The 18860-nt window shown below is 47.2% G+C and overlaps 1 protein-coding gene and 1 long non-coding RNA gene across 2 annotated transcripts; one reads left to right on the top strand and one right to left on the bottom strand.

Moving 5' to 3' along the window:
* Nucleotides 1-2326: 2326 nt before the first annotated feature.
* On the bottom strand, nucleotides 2327-7082 carry LOC135375454 (neprilysin-1-like). Its single transcript, XM_064608147.1, has 2 exons — nucleotides 6986-7082; nucleotides 2327-4402 (listed from the first exon to the last, which is right to left on the bottom strand). The coding sequence occupies exons 1-2, from the start codon at nucleotides 6989-6991 to the stop codon at nucleotides 2327-2329; spliced, it is 2082 nt and encodes a 693-aa protein (XP_064464217.1). The 5' UTR covers nucleotides 6992-7082.
* Nucleotides 7083-13768: 6686 nt separating this feature from the next.
* On the top strand, nucleotides 13769-14486 carry LOC135375470 (uncharacterized). Its single transcript, XR_010417250.1, has 3 exons — nucleotides 13769-13931; nucleotides 14172-14315; nucleotides 14396-14486. It is a non-coding gene; the product is annotated as an uncharacterized LOC135375470 (long non-coding RNA).
* Nucleotides 14487-18860: the final 4374 nt, after the last annotated feature.

Raw genomic sequence — 18860 nt, 5'->3', positions numbered from 1 at the left:
ACTATTCTTTACCTTCATGTTGACAGAGATGAAATCCTCCTTCGTGAAGGTTCTTTCACTTCCTCCCAGCACTTGAATTTCATTTATTTATTCTATTTATTTAGACGTGCTGCACCTCAACACAAGGCTACTGGACGACTGAATAGAAAAACAGGCACGAAGACATCTTGCGTACAATGCCATACCTGTCATCCACTCGGTGGTGCAAAGAGAGAGAGAGAGAGAGAGAGAGAGAGAGAGAGAAGCAGACTATACTTAAAACAGCCTACTCAACATGCGTACTCTATAATGTTGAGTATGTGCACTTCTAAAAAAGGAAGCATCAGCAAACGTAAGATACCCACCCAAAATAAATTTTTATTTGACGATCACTATGGACGTCCGTCTCAGCCGGAAAGCCTGACACCTAACACATAATGGTGCTGAACGCGGGGAAAAATGTGTCATACCTAGATAAGGTCAAATGAATTTTTTTACTCTGAACCGCCTCCAGTTGTTAGTGATATCTGTACTGCGATAAGGATCTCATACTTCACACGCACACAGGAACGATCGAACAGAACGTGAACACGAACTTGAACAGGAACGTTCGCCCGCCCGGTGCCTCTTGATCTCAATTGGATGGGCCGCCAGCACCTCGTATCGAAGCCTGATAGGAAGGCAAGGCGGGCGGGGTTCTTGGGACTGGCATGACGATGAAGATGGGGCCACTCAGTCGCCAGCGGCGTACCGCGACCGGTACGGCAGCTCGGGAAGGCGCCGCTGGTGAACGCCCAAGGAGTGCCATCGCGAAGCGTGTAGCGACGTGACGCAGCGTGCGCGACCATGGCAAAAGGAGCAGAAAGATGGGTGAACCATGGTGTTGAGCGACTAGGCATTGAGATGGAATACGTTGAGTGAGCCAATGTGAATTGATGTCGTCGCCTAGCGGTCCCTCGGGAGAACGATGCACCGGACCTTCAGAGATGGCTTCGAATGCGGTCCTACAGAATTTTGGGATGGTACTGGGCCGAATTACGCCGAACATGGTGTTCATTGTTCGGGTCACCATGAGTCCTGACCGGCGATGATGGAACGTCCCAGCGGGCAGATGGTCGTGGCCTCACGCTAGGACGGTGCCGGTAGAACTGGCTGGCAGGCACAGTGCGCGCGCCAGCAGAGGCACGTCTTCATCATCGTTTCACGGGTCACCGCAATGGGAACACAAGCACTGCGCAATCTGTCGCGAGCCATCGGAAACTGCGTTTCTCCCTCTCCGAAACTGACTCACGCGCCGCCCTTTGCTTCCGCAGGGAGCTTCACCTCCTGTCTTTCTTATAGCGAATTCGGGTGGTCATTTCGTAACAAAACGGCCGAGCGCTCGGAAATTGCTAGGTCGGCGACCGAGCTGGATCACGTGACCGTTGCCACCCGAACATGGTTGCTAGGAATCTAGCGATTTTAGGTACTTGGATCACGCTAGGGGCGTCGCGGTCGCAAGTCTTCGAGTTCTGTCGTCTGCTAAACCACGTGATTTCAACATGCGGGCCAATGAGGGCACTCGCCACCGTTGCAGTGCGGATGTGACGACACCGGATACAGTTGAGCAATCTGCTGCTCGATCGTTTTGAGACCGGGCAAAAAAAGTGCTAGCTAGCAAATTCCGAGCGCTCGGAAAGCGCCACGCGAACATGCGAGATTTGCTTCATTTTGACCAAGCGAACATAACCGCTCGAGATCTGGCAAAAAAAGTTGCTCCGAAATGACCACCCGAATTCGCCATTACTCTGTGAACTGGCCCTTGTGACAGTGCTAACAGTGCTGTGACAGTATGTAACGCTCCTGCAAGGATCATAGGGTCAGGTTTGTCGACTATCGTCACTCCAACATGCATGAACAGCCTCACCCCATTGCTGGTGGTTATGCGGGTAATACAGCACGCAAAGGAAAACTGATAACACAACACGCGCTCCCATTTTACTGCACACAGGTGCGCTCTGGAAAGAACCACGTAGCACGAAAGAGCTAAAACTAGCCTAGTCATCGCTACAAATCGCTGTGGAAGCTGATGCGCATGGTGATTACTAGTGGATGAAAAACAAGGACTATACTATAACAGTCACGCACGCTGTACAGCCTGCTAAGGAATGAGGACTTGTAATGTGTGATATTCACTGTGAAGTTCAATGTGAAGTTCAGACCAAGAAGGAAAATAAAACAATATTTATATGTGTTATTGATACCACTTCAAAAAAACGTATTTGAGAGCTACATGACACTGCAATCAGATTATTTCAGACTATGGTATCGATATAGATTAGCAAGTAAGAGAGGTGGCATAGGCTCATCAGGTTGTAAACAGCTCGCACTTCTCATCAGGATTCATAGCTGTCTTCCGTCGGCAGCCGAAAGTTTCAGAGAATTCCTTGAGGTGTTTTAAGGGCTCGTTGCAGCGCAATTCGGGGTGAGCTTCTTCGGGCTGGCCACACAGAATATAACATGTGGTCACGAAAAAAAGCTCAGCAGATGTTAAGTCAGGCAAACTACGGAGTCGAACATCGTCAGCAGGACCCGTAGAGTTCCGGTACGCCTCCCAGGCTACGCGTACTGAAGCTGATGGATAAAGCACGTGCTCGCTGAAGTTGCCGTCAGCAGAGGTGTTCATGATACAGTCTCTGCTTTCGTTAGGCGACCAATAGTAATGGGACATTTCCAAAGCAGCCGAGCCGATCAAGGACCCTAAAGCACCATACTTGACAGCTTTGACGACGTGAAGGTCGTAAAGTGGCATCATCATAGCGTAAGGCGGCAGCAGAAATGTGCCTTCGAAATCGTTGTAAAGATTGTATATTAGATGTCGTTCGAGTAACCTGGGCATGAAATGCGTGCTGATCAATTTCCAAAATGTGTGGAGGCCCCGAATAACTTCCTCCCAGTTCTGGAAGATGTAATGACCCATATCGGCGATCTTGGAAAAGGTGCCGCTGAAGTTGAAGTTTTCAAATCTGTCTTGGTACATCGTGAGTAAACGAAGTTTCTTCCGGAAGGCGGAATCCGTGTAAGGTGAACCTGGTGTCATCTTTCCGTCTGTCTTAAGAAAAGCAACGCGGCCAATGTCGTCGATAATGTCACGTATGTCCCTTATCGACTCCGCTGGTACGTTCCGCTTGAAAAAATTGACGTAGACAGGCCATCCCAGCATGTGTTCTGTAGTCACGAAGCAGTAGTCGCGGTTTGTTATATCCGCTAAGCCTCCCGGCTGGAATGGCTCGAAGTCGCCGACATATGCACGAAGGACTTCTCGATCGATGAAAGTGGCGCACTGTTGTATCATGATCCAACCTACTTCGTAGTGCAGGTACTTTTCATCGATAATTTTCAAAAGCCCGCTGAACGCGCGGATGTAATCGCTGTCCCCGTCGCTGATGTTCACTGGGGCATTTGCGGAAAGGCCAAGTTCTCGTGTCGCAAGTTTTAACCAGCGCTCGTAAGGAATCTCGGCCGTTAAGTTTGCCAGGTCGCTCAGGTTCTTCGGAAGGCTTTTGACGGCTGCCTTGGTGTAATTTGTTAGATTGCCAAGTATCGAATCTTCAACTTCCACGAATTCAGAATATGGAAGGAATTTTTGTTCTGACATGTAGATACCTTTGGTCGCATTTTGAAATGTTTCGTAGTAAGTCTTGTAGTCATACGTTCCCGGGTTTTTAATTAATGTTGCTCTACGTTGGTATTTACTAGCTAACATAGCGCCTCCGGATATGACCAAGCTGCCTTCGTTCTTGTCTATGTTCAGAAGGTTCTTGATCCTGAGAGACTTGTAAAATCGAACTAGTGATCTGAGGACGTCCGGTTTCTCAGAAATAACGGGCCAATGCACGCCGCTTGTGTGAAGTATTTGCCTTAAACCCAACATGTCTCCACGTTCGTCATCTGCAGCTCTCCTGCACGCCTGGAAGAAGGCTGCCGCCTTCTGGTCGGGACTCTGGTCGTAGCGAGGAACATTTTCCTGAAGGCCTTCAGCTAGCAACTCCAAAAAGTTATCCACATGGTTCTGGTAAACAGACTTGGACTGCCCTTTGTTCCAACCGTCGCAGACATAGGCATAGAAGTTGTTGCACGGGTCCGTTTCTTGGCTGATGGTCTTACGGAGCATGTTTTCGAGTGCGCTGCAAGCTTGCGAATCGCAGAGTGAGTAGTGGACACTTTTCCGTACGGTACCGCCACCAATGATGAAATAGATGGCAACCCCGAGCAACAGAAGGAAGATGACAGAAATGCCGACGCCAATGATTTTCTTTCGTGAAAACGATGGAGGGTGATCTGTTGGATGAGCTGGTGGTGTTAATGATTGCAGAGCCCTGAGAGCAAATTGGACGATTTTCATTGGCTGCTGCTTTGAATTTGGACTCGTTGGAGTCACTGCCTGTTATGTTGAAAGAGAGAAGACAGTAAGAAATATCAATAAACCTTCCGTTTCTATCACTGAGCTTTACAGTTTGATCATTGCAATGAACGCCACTATGGGCACACTTGTAAAGGCTCTGAATAAACAACACTGATTGTGCCCGGTTAGTATCAGGGATCATTAATGTGGTGGAAGCAGGGATTTGCCCAGTATTTTGACCTCAGAGCCGTGTTGGAATTCCGTACGAAGGGATGTCATCTGTTTACTGCCCTACGTATTCATAGCATTTATGAAGTGTTAGGGGCGTGTGCTTGTGTGTCGAGGGGCCGGGACATCTTGGAAAATATCCGTGTGGGAGGGGTGACATGTTCACGTCCGTCAGTACACTACAAAAACCACATAGCACGGTGCAGGCCAACCACTGCCCTTCTGTTTTTAACCAATCAGGGGACAGAACCATGTCATTCGAGATGGTGATTGGTTAAGAGCGTGCTATGTTGCCATCATCTGGTGTTGTTCTGAAATGGATCACGCGCTCTTCTTTCCTTCCGATTTTCTACCCGTAAATCCGCTTTTCCACATAATATCGCTCGATTATAACGTATGTTACCTTTACTGAAAAGAAACGGCAATTTTTGAAAAAGGCACAGAACCCGAGAACTCGAACCCGAAGACTTTATATGTGCAGGGTGTTTCACAAGTGATAAAAAATCGTATTAAAATATCTACTTGTCTGAGCGTTGTGGGGCCAACGGTATTTATCTCGGAGGAGATTTTTCCATTAACTCTGAGCGCGTTTATCAAATGCAGTTCACGAGAACTTGAATTTTTTTTATCTTCGAAATTTGCCAAGACCACCACACGATTTTTATATTTTTTATTTTTTTGACCGATAGAAAGCGCATGCCGCATTAACCGAACGGTTTTTACTACTCTTTTAGTGAAAGCGTTTGGAAAGCAAATGTTGCATACAAGTGAAAGAAAGTTATACTGAAATAAAAATGTAAAAATTATAAAATTCTGTGTACTAGAACTTTTTTATATGCATTTCAACAACCCCGTCTGATGCACTTCTAGCGCAGAAGAAACACGAGAATGCTAAGCCTAACGGATTCGAAACTTGCCATCTTGCAAAAGGTACGGTTGTTGAATTGGACTAATCTACACTGTATTGAGGATAGTCCAGGTTAGGTTTTTACAGATTGGAAATCTGGGGGGGAGGGAAAGGGGCGTCCCCCCCCCCAGGCGTGCACTAGGTGGTGCAGGCACCGGTTAGATCAAAAGGTCCTTAGTAAAAATGGCGGATCGCTTTCAAGCAACGGGCGATAAAATTTAATTATGATACGTTCCACGCAATATACGAGGGTCATTCCTGTTTAATTTCGTTCCTGATTAGTTTTAATTCCTTCCTAATCAGACACTTTTACGTAAATGATTTGTTTTTATAGTTTTTTTTTTCTTTAAAAAAGCCAGTGGTCTGGATACGGAACTACATTCGCCTACACGTCCTATTACAATGTACATTCACTGCTATACAATGGCAATAGCCGGAAAAAGATTGCGAAAACTGTCGTTTCGAGGCGCGGCTGCCATCTGCATTGCCTGCGGAATAATACGTGTGGAAACGTGCGTGTTCTTCGCCACCTTCGTTAGACGGCCCTACTGCAAGTACAAACCTGCAATACAGCCGAGGCAGGGTACAAACATGGATGACACACACACATAAGCTTCTAACGTCCAAGAATCAACGGCGTGGTGTGTGCAGCATTCTTTTTTTATATATGCATTTCAACAACCCCGTCTGATGGGCGCAGGAGAAACACGAGAATGCTAAGCCTAACAGATTCGAAACTTGCCAATCTTGCAAAAGGTAGGGTTGTTGAATTGGACTAATCTAAACAGCATTGAGGATAGTCCAGGTTAGGTCTTTTAGAGATTGGGGATCTGGGGGGGAGAAAAGGGGCGTCCCCCCCCCCCCCAGGCGTGCACTAGGCGGTGCTGGCACCGGTTAGATCGAAAAGGTCCTTTGTAAAAATGGCGGATCGCTTTCAAGCAACGGGCGATAAAATATAATTTTTGTACGTTTCACGCAATATACGGGGGTCATTCCTGTTTAATTTCGTTCCTAATTAGTTCTACTTTTACGTAAAAGAGTTCGATTTCTGTTTTTATTGCTCTTTAAAAAGCCAGTGGTCCGGATACGGAACTACATTCGCCTACCCGTTCTATTATAATATACATTCACTGTTATACAATGGCAATAGCCGGAAAAAGCTTGCAAAAACTGTCGTTTAGAGGCGCGGCTGCCGGCTGCATTACCGGCTGTACAATACGTGTGGAAACGAGCGTGTTCTTCGCCACATTCGTTAGACGGCCCCACTGCAAATACAAACCGGCAATACAGCCGAGGCAGGCTACAGACATAGAAGACACAAACGCATCCAAGCTTCCAACGTCTAAGAATCAATGGCGTGGTGTGTGCAGCATTCTTGACCGGAAATTAGGAGGCCCTAGGTTCGGATACTTTCGTCAGTATGTTTTCTCCTGATTCGAATTATGGCAACTGCACTTCGACATATTCATGCTATTTGTAGTACTTACGGCCATAACTGTTTGATGCAGGGTGCCCCGTGTTGCTTCAAAGTAGTCAATATGGACGGATAGCAATAGCAAGGTGATGCCGAGTGAAGTGAGTCAATTATGGCTTCGTACTGAACGGCTGAGCACGCGCAGTGGTACACTGACAGCACTGACCCCGAGACTAGAAACACGCGCTTGTACTTTTCTTCTAATTACCGCCCGATTTCATTGTCTATATACCCGTCGCGTCCCGTCTAGAATACTAGAACACACCGTTTTCTCATGGATCTTTCCTCACCTTGACTGTAATAGTTTCTTTCATAGTAATCAACACGGCTTTCGCAAGGGCTACACTTGTGGTACACAATTATCCTGTTTTATTCATGCCATACAGTGTAACTTGAACAATAACGTACGCACTAACGCCATTTTTCTTGATTTTCGTAAAGTTGTCTTCACTGAATCTTCATCATCTTGTACATAAGTGGTTCAAAGACTATATGCACAGCCGTTCACAGGTGACACCTGTTGGTCAATGATTCCCTCTCGTCTCCACTTCCTGTCCTATCTAGCGTACCGCAAGGGTCAGTACTCGGTCCTCTTCTTTTTCTTATTCTCCTTAAAAATCTCCCGACTTCCATATCTTCAAGCATTCGTCTGTTCGCAGACGACTGTGTACTCTACCGTAGTATATTCTCTCACAGATCAGCTCACCCTTCAACACGACCTAGATTATACCTCCTCATGGTGTTCTATCTGGAAGCTTCCCCTCAACATATCGAAGTGTGCCCCAGTTTCTTTCACACGTCCAAATCAGCCATATAAGACTCATTACATTTTAAACAACTCTACTCTACTATCCCGGAGTCCAACTCCTACAAATACCTCCGGGTTAATCTTGTTCGTACTCTGAGCTGCACGAACCATGTTAATACAATCGCTAAAGCACTGCTAAAAACAAATAACGACGACACGGGACAGACGCAAAGCACTGCACCTTCGTTGAAAGTGCAGTACGTCCGTTCGGCGTCGTCCTTATTTGTTTTTAGCACTATTTTAGCGATTTTCTTATGCGTGACCAACAGACCCAAATTGGTACTTTATTGAACCATGTTAAATCATTTTTAAATGATACAAATCGTAACTTGGGATTCATACGCCGCAACCACAAGGATGCGCCACCATCTGTGAAAAAACTTGCCTATACAACACTGATACGCCCTAAACTAGAGTACGTTTGTAGCGTATGGGACCCTCACCTTACCACGCTTAATATCCTGCTTGACTCATTATGGAAAAGTGCTGCCCGATTCATCTCTAACATTTATTCTTATCCTTCTAGTATCTCTTCAATAAAACTACCTCTTCAGCAATCAACCACCTTAAAGAATTACGTCGCCGAGCAGAGAGAACGGCTCGCCGAACTGGGCAACCTGCTTACATTGTAGCGTACCGCCGGATTAAAGCCAAAGTAACAACAAGAACTTAAAGCGAGACTCTGCACCGAAAACGTGTTGAGGTAACGGTGCGACGCCAATCTGTGCCGTATGATATTTCAGTGCATAGAATTTCTCATTCCCAAGTGGCACAGAAAATTTGAAAAGGAAGATTTTGCTTTGAGTGATTAGGCGCTCCTCCACGGAGAAGCAGTCAAGCAATACTGGGCTTCACCTCACGGGTGGTCCTCGTGTACGGTTTCCGTAGGCTTTGCATTTACCGCTGGCAAGTATTTTAGAACGGAACCGAGGAAGCAGATGACTGGTCATGATGGCCATATGGTCATCCATGTGTCACAAAGGAGTTACAAAGCGCGTGCGCGTTTTTACCATCCTGGTGACAGCACCTCATTAGTCATTTCCAATCTCCCTTGCGGATAAGCGCCATCCCGCTCCAGGGGCAACAACAACAAGCGGTGGCCCACACGAGACTACCGGTGACATCACGCATGGTACAGGGTGGTGGGAGAGGGAACCTTCGGAAGTTTCGTTTTCGTTTTGAGCATCCCAACTCTTTTGGCAACTAACGAATCCCCGACAGCCAAACCAACTTCATTTCTCATTTCGGAAGAATGTACCAAACTTATTTACACAGGCATTATAATAGTTTCGGATTGCCCCGGAGTCTCCCTGTAAGAAAGAAGACCGGAACCGTTGGCGTAAGTTTTGTCAACACCTTTCACCGTTTGACCCGGCCTCAAAGATCTCGACGACGATTCAAGCTCTGAAGGATGCGCCCCCTCAAAAGAATCCTCTTGTGCCGTTGGCTATAGTTAAGGATGTGGACAAAATCACGCTAGCGACAAATTTCTCCGTCGTCCTAACGACACCGGCGGCTGCCTCGACGACTGGGGTACACAGCCGTTCTGTCCAGAGCTTGACGACAGAAATTCACCAAGACTGGCCCTGTCCACAGGAGGTTATGGACCACGACTTTACTCTAATCGATTACTCTAATCGATTTACTCTAGTGGATGAAAGAGGGAGCGGAGAGATGATGGTGGTAGAGGAGAGAGAGAGGATGTGCTAACTCTTTTGCTCTGGGATCACGGAAAACACGCGAGCATCCCTCAGTAGTTTTCATTGGGATGCTCCCTGTACCACGGTAACAGCCAGAATTATTTGCGAAGTTACTCGAAAGAACAGCATTGGATATGTCAAAGTAAAGCGGGAGAGAGAGCAACACACTTAAATTCCTAATAGTGTCCCGAGAAAGATTAACCTCTTCCAACAGATCTTGTGTGAACACCTTTTTTTGCTACGTGTGTACGGTATAAACAGTGCGCCTTTCTTTCATCTGGGAAAGTAAAGGCTCAGAACACACGTCAGGAAAACAGTAAGAGAGCGCAGGCGGAAACTGTTCCTCGATATCCGAAACCGATGACTTTTTTTCTTGGCTCGCATACCATTGTTGTGACACCCATAACCATAGCAGTGAACCCTCAGGTGGGCAACATTAATCCACAGACCCGACCACTGTGGCATCGCTCATGAACCCAGTTGTTTCCTGGCGTAGAGCAACGAATTATTAACATCAGTAATTAGTCCTACTCTTGTACTTCCACTGCACTCGGTACATTTTGACAAACCCGTTTCGTTTTGCAGTTAACACCGTACGTCCGAAACCCTAACCGCCCTAACGTTCAAGGGTGCCAGCGGAGCGGCCGTGCTTAGCTCTACTCTGCCGCTAGGGGGCGTCCCGATCGCTCTCCGCAAAGTATACGCAGCACCTGTAGGGGCGCCACCTGTAATGCCCCTACCGGGAGAGGTGCGCATTCCTTCCGGGAATCGTAGTAGACGATTATGTGTGTGTCACCGCAATGCTGACCGTAGCAACTGCTCACATTGCGCGCGTTAAGTTGAAAGTTTATTTGCAGAAACATCAGTGTAGTGCTTCAACCTGACAGAAGAGTGGAACGGCACTTGGCGTATACGACGGAAATGCTATATTAACAAAGCAGGGGGGCATGTATTTGGCAATGCAGACATCCGACATGGGCAGAAACAAAAGCATCTGGTTGACTTGGCAAGCTTCGGAGATATATTGGGAGAATCCAATGCCACACGAATTATGTTTAATAAAAGCGTTAAAAACCAACTGCAAAATCTCGCCCAACATAAACTGCGTGGACCCCATGTTGTTCTGACTGCATATGAGGCAGTGGACATTTAGAATTTGCCGAACCCTTACCAGCTTACGAGACCTGCCCGCACGGCCCACTTGACAACGCCTCTGTCTTTTTAAGTCCTCCTTCCTTCGCACCCACTGACTTCTGGACGCTTTTTGTTTGGAGCAGATAGAAGGCGAATTCGAGGATCAGCACGACGGTGTCCTCCCCAATTCAAGTTCGCCGCTATTTTATTTTAACGAAGGATACTTCGTGGATTACGTGGCTGCACCTGCATGCATCGGGGTTCTAGGCCTCGTCTCCGATGCGGCCTCTATTACTAGAGTTGTAGCTGAAACTCAGATCAATGTAAGTTATTCCTTCCTGCACTATATATCATCTACACACAAAACACATCTTTTTGAGGTTGGTAGTGTCTTGGGCACGAAAAAGCTGCTATTCTCTACTGAATCGTCCTTGCTCCAGTTGACTTCCACATCGTTGTGACGTAAGCGCGACCTTCCACTGCTATGGAGGCGCTCGAAAGCGCCCCGCCCTCCATGCGTGGAGGGTTAAAGCGGGTTGTTGTACGCATTCGTCGTGTTAGTTTCGTTATTTGTCAGTGGGTCAGTTTGTCAGTCGTTGAGTACATTGCGTGCGGCAGTGGAAAGCATGGTTCACACTACAGCGTTACGTTGCGTGCGTACGCCGGCGAGTGTTGGTTGCCGTGGCAACAGACGCGTGCGAGACCTTCCGTAGCAGAAGTTCTGCTGCAGAACGCAAGGAGCTCGAACTGAACTTTTTCCCGATGCACACACCGACCCTCAAGGAGGGAACCAATCGCCGCGTTCCGCGCATGCGTGTTGAGGCGCTTCTCCTCTGTGCGAGACGAATTCGAAAATGGCCGCTGTAAACATGGAGGACATGGAGTGCGCAAAAAAGATGCAGCATTCATTACATTTGCTTCGAAATGGCAACAGCTTCTCTCATGTGACACTCAAACGTGGACATAAATCTTTCTCCCATAAGGCTTCCGCCACTTGCGCTGTATCTGAACACTCTAAACGCAGTTCGTGAACTGAAGGAATTGACGCATTGAACTGAGAAGCTGAGCATTTAGTGGAGTAGATTTTACGACGGGGCTTGGAGTTGCTTCGGTCCTTTTTGTGGAATACTGGAAATGACGACGTTTCATTGGGTCAAAATTCCGTGGGTCAAAACCATGTGGAAGTATCTATGCCACCTGTATCAGAAGTCAAACTAAGTGAAATTAAGATTTGGAACGAAAATGTAGTGGCAATCGGGTGAATGTGGAAAATTTCAGACAAGACCGGTTTAGCACAAGTGATAAAAAGACAAACTTCTGTTTATCAGCGTACAGGGTATCATGCAGTGAACCACATTTCGTCAGGTACCTCCAGGAATTATGTCTTATGTCTTGGTGTTTGGCAAGCAACAAACGTACGCCAAACACGGGGTCGCGGGGAATTTGTTCTTTTGTGAAGCCAGTTTTGCATATGGTCACTTTCAGGCATACGTAATTCCTCGGGCACGGGTCTTGGAAGCAATGAGCATTTTCACCCGCCCGCCCAGCTTCCTCTACCACATTTGGCACCACATTGCCAGGGTCGTCGCTTCACTTGTTCTACAGACGGACACAAAGTATCAGGTAGGTGTCATGAAGGGGTCGAAGTTGAGCGCAGGGTCCATTAGACTAACTAGTTAGACTAAGTAGACTAAAATGCGAGACATAAACGTCACAACTAGACATGTAATGTAACAGGCGGCTACAATGATTACAATGATGCATTATCGTACGCGCTTTTCGTGCGTGTCGAGAGCGTACATGAACGTGTTGTGAAGGCTTGCACCTAGCAGCATGCTGAAGAGCACTCTCTCTTCTTTTCTCTCCGTGCCAGCGCTTTATCGGGAAAATTACGTTTATAGTGAGGTACCCGTTTGAGGTAATTTAAATGCTGTCCATCGGGGCACCTCCGCTGACGCAGACTACGTCGTCGTGATGTAATTACCCGTGTCATAATCTGTGATGTTATTACGCCATCCATCAACGCCGACAGCATTCTGTGCTACCTCAAAGCGGCCTAATTTGTCTTTCACGAGCAACACAGTGCGTGAAAACGACACTTCCGGTACTTACGGCACGAGAAAGGAAAGATATCCTCCTTCTAGCTAACGTTCCTTATTGCTAACTATTATTGCGACCACTTGTCTCTACAGGATCGGGCAAATGTTGCCAGTAATAGCTACTTCAGCTTGCTTGCATTGTTTGTCGTTTTTATTGTCGTTGTTATTTTTACCTTTCGTCCGTGACATTTTGGTCGTATTTACCCTAACCAGCCTTTCAGTCATCAAATATATTAGCTGTTAGTTTTCCTCTTTACTGCGTTCCCTTATTTTACCGTCTGTTAGAAGAATAAGAAAAACGGGAAGAGGAAAAACTTTGCTGTTACGCCGATCCGTTTTTGCTTTCTGCTTTCGTGCTCCCCAAACGTAACTCGAGTGCCATACTGCACATCGTTGGGGATCCCAGGGGTGGATCCCAGGGGTGAGGGTATTTATGCCCCTGTGTTTTAGCATTCCACAACACTTAGTGGCACTGGCGCATTATGATCTCAGTTGTCGTTGCGCCATTAAACTCACAATCAAATTTAGTGGTACTAAAACTTCATAGAGACTCAACTCAACTGCTGAAGCATATGACCTTCAAGCATTGAAACTCCTCAACCATTACGTATGTGCGGAATTGGAATTGCTGAAGACTGTCCACTACGATGATGAATGTTCTACTATGTTCTACAAGGAAAGTGTCACCGGCTGAATTCATTTGGCTGTTCCAGGCTGAAGCTTGACAGTGACTCAGCTCGTCGTCTTATGGCCATGACGTAATGGGCCTCTAATTGGAGAATCCATCGCTGATAATTGAACGTCGCTTTAGCATTTTGGTCCTTGGTTCTTAATAGATACAACGTGCTCACCCACTTTTTGTGATTTTTTTGCTGCATTAGAAACCTGAAGGATAGAGTAAACAAATGGCCATCAGGGACAACGTACACGTAAAATGGATATAAGGACTGTCAATGCTGAATGGATACATTGCCGATTAAACGGAACTTTACTAACCTGCATTATACGCCTCTACTGTAGACCTGGCCGCTGGAGAAGATAAGCCGCCGCCTGGAATCTTTCCTCCTTCCCGATTTGTCAGAGTGCAACCGGTTCCAGTTGACGTCCGATATCCAAGAAGCGGTCCTGGTACAGGGCATCGCACTCGACACAGAGACCCAAGACCTATACACTGCCCCCGTGTGCTTGCCATCGAAACCCATGAGACTTGTATTTCCGGTATGGAAAAATTGCGTTGCCGAACGTGCTTTTAAGGTCCGTAGTATAAATGTATTGGGCTATTTGACATTGGGCGAGCTCAGTGCGCTAAAGCGTAGCTGTTGGATTTGTGTAATCTGTGCTTATCTTTCCATATCTGCTGTTCCGTTAGCTCCTGTCCACACCTGTCTGACGACGTGTTGTTGTGTCTCTGTGGCGCCGTTGTACATAAGACTCGTGCTTTCTTTTCCCGTACCACAGCAGACAAGAGAGACAAGGGTACGAAACGTGCTCCTATTGGTCGCAGAGGATACCTACAAGGTTCCCCTGGAGTATGATTGGCTTCAGAAGAAGTCTGGGGATGAGGACCGCGAAGCGGAGTATAATGAGCGCTTTTGGGGCCGTGTAAGTACAGCGTACTTTTTCGCTCATTGATGAAATAAGGGCTGGACAAGTGACTGACTTCCTTGAACGACACTGTGCAGGAGAGAGGATTCGACCACGAGGGCTCACTGAAGCAGTACAGCGTGGAACCTTCCAGCCTATAATACGAATAAATACGTTCAGTGTTTGGCACATTGTAGAGCATTGCCTTCGACTTGGCCGGTCCATCATTCATTCTAGGAGGAACTTCGGATTACTCCGTAATCTAGCAGTGTCAGGCAGAGAAAAGGCACTGCATTTTACAGTCCTTGCTCTGTCTCATACACGTATCATGTACTAGCTCCCTCCGCTGGAGCACAGACAGAGGGAGCTAGCATTCTGGCGCCCTAATATCATATTAACAGGCGTCACCTAGTGACCGGGGCGACACCTACGGTGATCAGCGCATATGGGGCCCGGAACTCCTACTGAGGAGAGTCGGTGACGTGACGCTTGTGACCGAAATGGGCTAAGGAAGTCCGAGATGGTCTCAAGAACTCTTTTCACACATGCCTATATTTCCTTGTTTGTTGTGTGTGTTTTGTTTGTTTGTTGTATTGTTTATTACTAATTTGTTTAGTAGAAACTATCGTATTAGTAGAAACGGTCCACCACAGATTCTGTGCAGGCTGCAGCAAGCTTATTTCTATATCTTTATCGAATAAATCTTGCCTTGAACCGCCATGGTCGATACAGTTCTCCAATCCAATGAAATCCAAGCCGTGCTTCCTTCCGCTGGGCTCCGTGTGCAAAGCTGCGTCTGAAGTGCGTTTGTGTTTTTGCTATAGTGTGTGCTTGGATTGCCTCCTGTTCCGTTAGAAACCCGTTGAGATGCCCCTCTGCGCCAGGTTGGTGTCTGAAAGTCAAGAATACGGAAAGGGAGGGCGGAAAGTACACGCCGGCCCTGTGAGAGTCGGTTCAGGGAATAAACAAGCTTGAAGGGACATAAAGGTACTTTCCATCCTACACTATAGACATTTCCCCAGAGAGCACACATAGGGTCTGGAGTGCGTCAGCGTGGATGCTGAGCACAGTAGCGTGGCCATGGTTACGCAGAATATACACTGAGGGCTCAAAGCGTGCAACGCCTGTCGAATTCAAACAACTCAGGGAAAAGAGGTGCCGATGCCAGGAATCGATGTCTTCTGGGTCGCGTCAGCACCTCTCTTTCCAGAGTTAATTCGTTAATTTCTGGGAGTTTGAGGTTTTTGTGTCGTGTCGTCTCTAATTGTGTGGTCTGCCTCGGCCGTTTCTCCTTGTTTACGACGCCTGTCGTGACCACATTGAGATCCACCTCTCCAACTTGATGTTACCAACCAACAGCCCCAGAGCTGATGCCTCCTCCTGTATGTACGAATGAGAGCTGAGAGCTAAGCTGTGCCAATGTCAGAGGCGGATCCAGACCCTGGAGCGCGTACTGGGGGATAGGGAAATTCATCGCCACACCGCCCCCCTTGGATCCGCCACTGGCCAGTGTAGCTAATTGCCCACTTCATCGTTACTCAAGAACTGCGGGTTCGATTCCTGCCGTTGCCTGGCTTCTCACGGCGGCGTCGGAGTTCTTCACGGCGTTCGCGACAGCTTGCGAGAACCGATGTTGTCTTCACCAATGTGGTGAGATGTCCAGACCACGCACGCACGCACAAAGCTTCAATGGCACAGCTTACACTCAATTAAAAAAAGAACGTTGCCATGCCATTACGCTGCCATGAGGGATAAACAGCAAGAAATTGAGCTTTCATTCTTATTCGTGCAATTACGAACTGCGTTACTAGACGATCAATATGACAGTGCGCAAAACAATTTTTTCTCTCTCCCAGGTATGGGATATACCTTCAAAGACAGCAATGGGATTTTGGAACACGCGAACCATTACCAATACAGGCATCTTTTTTCTTCGCTAATATCACCTCAGTTTAAGAAAGTACAAGGAAACCATTACAACCTACCTCATCGAGCATATATTTAACTTCGCAATATTATTTTCTGGCATGTGGTATAAACTAGCTTTGGTGATATGTGCGAGTAGCGGTCCGTTACAGGAACAGACGTGGCATCTACAGGTGACGTAAATCGCGAGGCTTGAACTCAAGATCAGTAAAAGTGACATCACTGCAAGAGAAAGCTCCCGCGAACTCAGGTCGATGTTTCAAGGGCTCGTTGCATCGCAATGCTGGGTAAGTGTCCGCAGGCTGGCCGCAGAGAATATAACACGTAGCCACAAAAAAGATGGCGTCGGACGACAAGTGCGACAGATGACGAAGTCGAACGTCCCCAGCATATTCCGTAGCATTCCTATACGCTTCCCAGACTATCTCTAGCGCAGCTGCCGCATCACGCACTCGGTTGTTCGTGTGCTCGTCAAGGGATTCATTTCTGACAGAATCTCTGCTCCTGTTGGAAGGTCCAGTCATAGCGATTGCCGCCGAGGCGATGACTGATCCTAAGGCAGCGTACTTGACTGCGCTCAGGACCTTAATATCGTACAGTGGAAGCACCATCGCGTGGGGCGGTAACAAGTACATCTCTTCTGCTTCGTTGTAGAGATTGTAGGCTTGAATTCCTGTGAATCGGTAAATACATACCTCGTGTGCACTGGTGTCCGCATCGTCAGACGTCACAAGGAGATGGTATCGGGACTGCGGTTCGTTTGAGACGTTTTCAGGCGTCCCCTGCTACCATTTCGTACGACTCGTCAGAGAAATGGGTTGAGCAAATAATGCGTGGATCAATGTCTCGAACAAGCGCTTGCAACCATTTTCGTTTCCGCGCATTTCCCGTTGGAATCTTGTGGTACACAACGTCCCTTGTCGAAAGAGCACACTTGGTGTATCCCCTTTGGTGGTAACCCCTTGGTGTATATAAAGTACAACGAAACCATTAGCACCAATCTCATCGGGCATATATTTAATTTGGGAGTATTATTTCCTGGGATGTGATATAAACTAGCTATGGTCACCGGTAGCGGTCACATGTTCTGGACATCATTACAAGAAAAAGTTCGAGTGAACTGAGGTCGATGTTTCAAGGGCTCGTTGCATCGCAATGCTGGGTAAGTGTCAGAAGGCTGGCCACACAGAATATAACACGTAGCGACAAAAAACATTGCGTCGGACGACAAGTGTGGCAGATGACGAAATCGAACATCCTCAGCATATTCTGTTGCCTTCCTATACGCTTCCCAGGCTATCTCTAGCGCAGCTGCCGCATCACGCACTTGTTTGTTCGTGTGCTCGTCAAGAGATTGATTTCTGACTGAACCTCTGCTCCTGTTGGAAGACCCGGTCATAGTGATTGCCGCCGAGGCGATGACTGATCCTAAGGCAGCGTACTTGACTGCACTCATGACGTTAATGTCGTACAGTGGAAGCATCATCGCGTAGGGCGGTAACAAGTACGTGTTTTCAGCTTCATTGTAGAGATTGTAGGCCTCACTCGTGGCGAGTAATCCAAATATGAAACGTGTGCTGACCAACCTCCAAAGGGTCAGGTTTCCGCGCGTGAGGAAATCGTGAATAACTCTGCGCCAGTTCTGGAAGATGAAAGGACCCATGTCACTGATGTTGAAGAATATGGCGTTCAGAAAATCGGGACCCTCAAAGCGGTCTTGGTATTTGGTCATTAAGTGCAACTGTTGTCGCAATGGAGAGTTGACATAACGTGTACCCATGCTGTCTTCTGTAGCCCCGGTCCTAATAAAAGCGACTTTGCCAATGTCATCGATTATCTTACGTACTTCTTTTATGGAAGCGCTTGGAGCGTATATCTCAGAAAACTTCTCGTAGATTGACCACCCCATGTAGGTTTCTGTGAGTTGAAGACAGAGGTTAAGGTTTTGTAGATCTGCACGTTTCCCTATGTCGGATGGGTCAAAGTCGCCCACATAGGCGCCGAGAACTTTGCTGTTGATGAAAGGAGCACACTGTTGAACCATAATCCAGCCTACTTCGTAGTGAATATACTTCTCTTCCATTTTGTTCAAAAGTCCGCTAAACGCTCGTAGGTAATCAGAGTCATCCTCGCTGATAAATACTGGGGCATCTGCAGGGAGGACAAGCTCCTCTGTCACGATTCTTAACCAACGCTCGTAAGAAATTTCATTCGTCAGGTTCGCCAGCTCATGTAAGTTCTTCGGTGGGTTCGTGCTAGTGTTCTTCGTGTAGTTTGTGAGATTGTCGAGTATTGCAACTTCGACTTGGAAAAATTCGGAGTATGGAAGCATGAATTCTTCCCTCGTACGTGCACCTTTTGTCGCATTTTGAAACGTCTCGTAGTACCATTGGTACCTTCCCGAGTTTTGAATTACGGCGGCCCTCTTCTTGTAGTTGGAAGCTTCTGCTGCACCGCCATGAATGACCAATGCATTTCCACTATTTTCAATATTCAAAAGGTTCGTTATCCTAAGGATCCTGAAAAACCTGGCCAATGACAAGAGCACGTCCGCCTTCTCAGAGATGCTGGGCCAGTCTACGTTGCTTTCAGAGAGAATATTTCTGAAGCCGTGCGTATCTCCACGATTCTTCTGTG

Source organism: Ornithodoros turicata, unplaced genomic scaffold (assembly GCF_037126465.1).
Source record: "Ornithodoros turicata isolate Travis unplaced genomic scaffold, ASM3712646v1 ctg00000864.1, whole genome shotgun sequence".
Taxonomy (NCBI): domain Eukaryota; kingdom Metazoa; phylum Arthropoda; class Arachnida; order Ixodida; family Argasidae; genus Ornithodoros; species Ornithodoros turicata.
The sequence above is the reverse complement of the archived record's forward strand: the minus strand, read 5'-3'. Positions and strand labels throughout refer to the sequence as shown.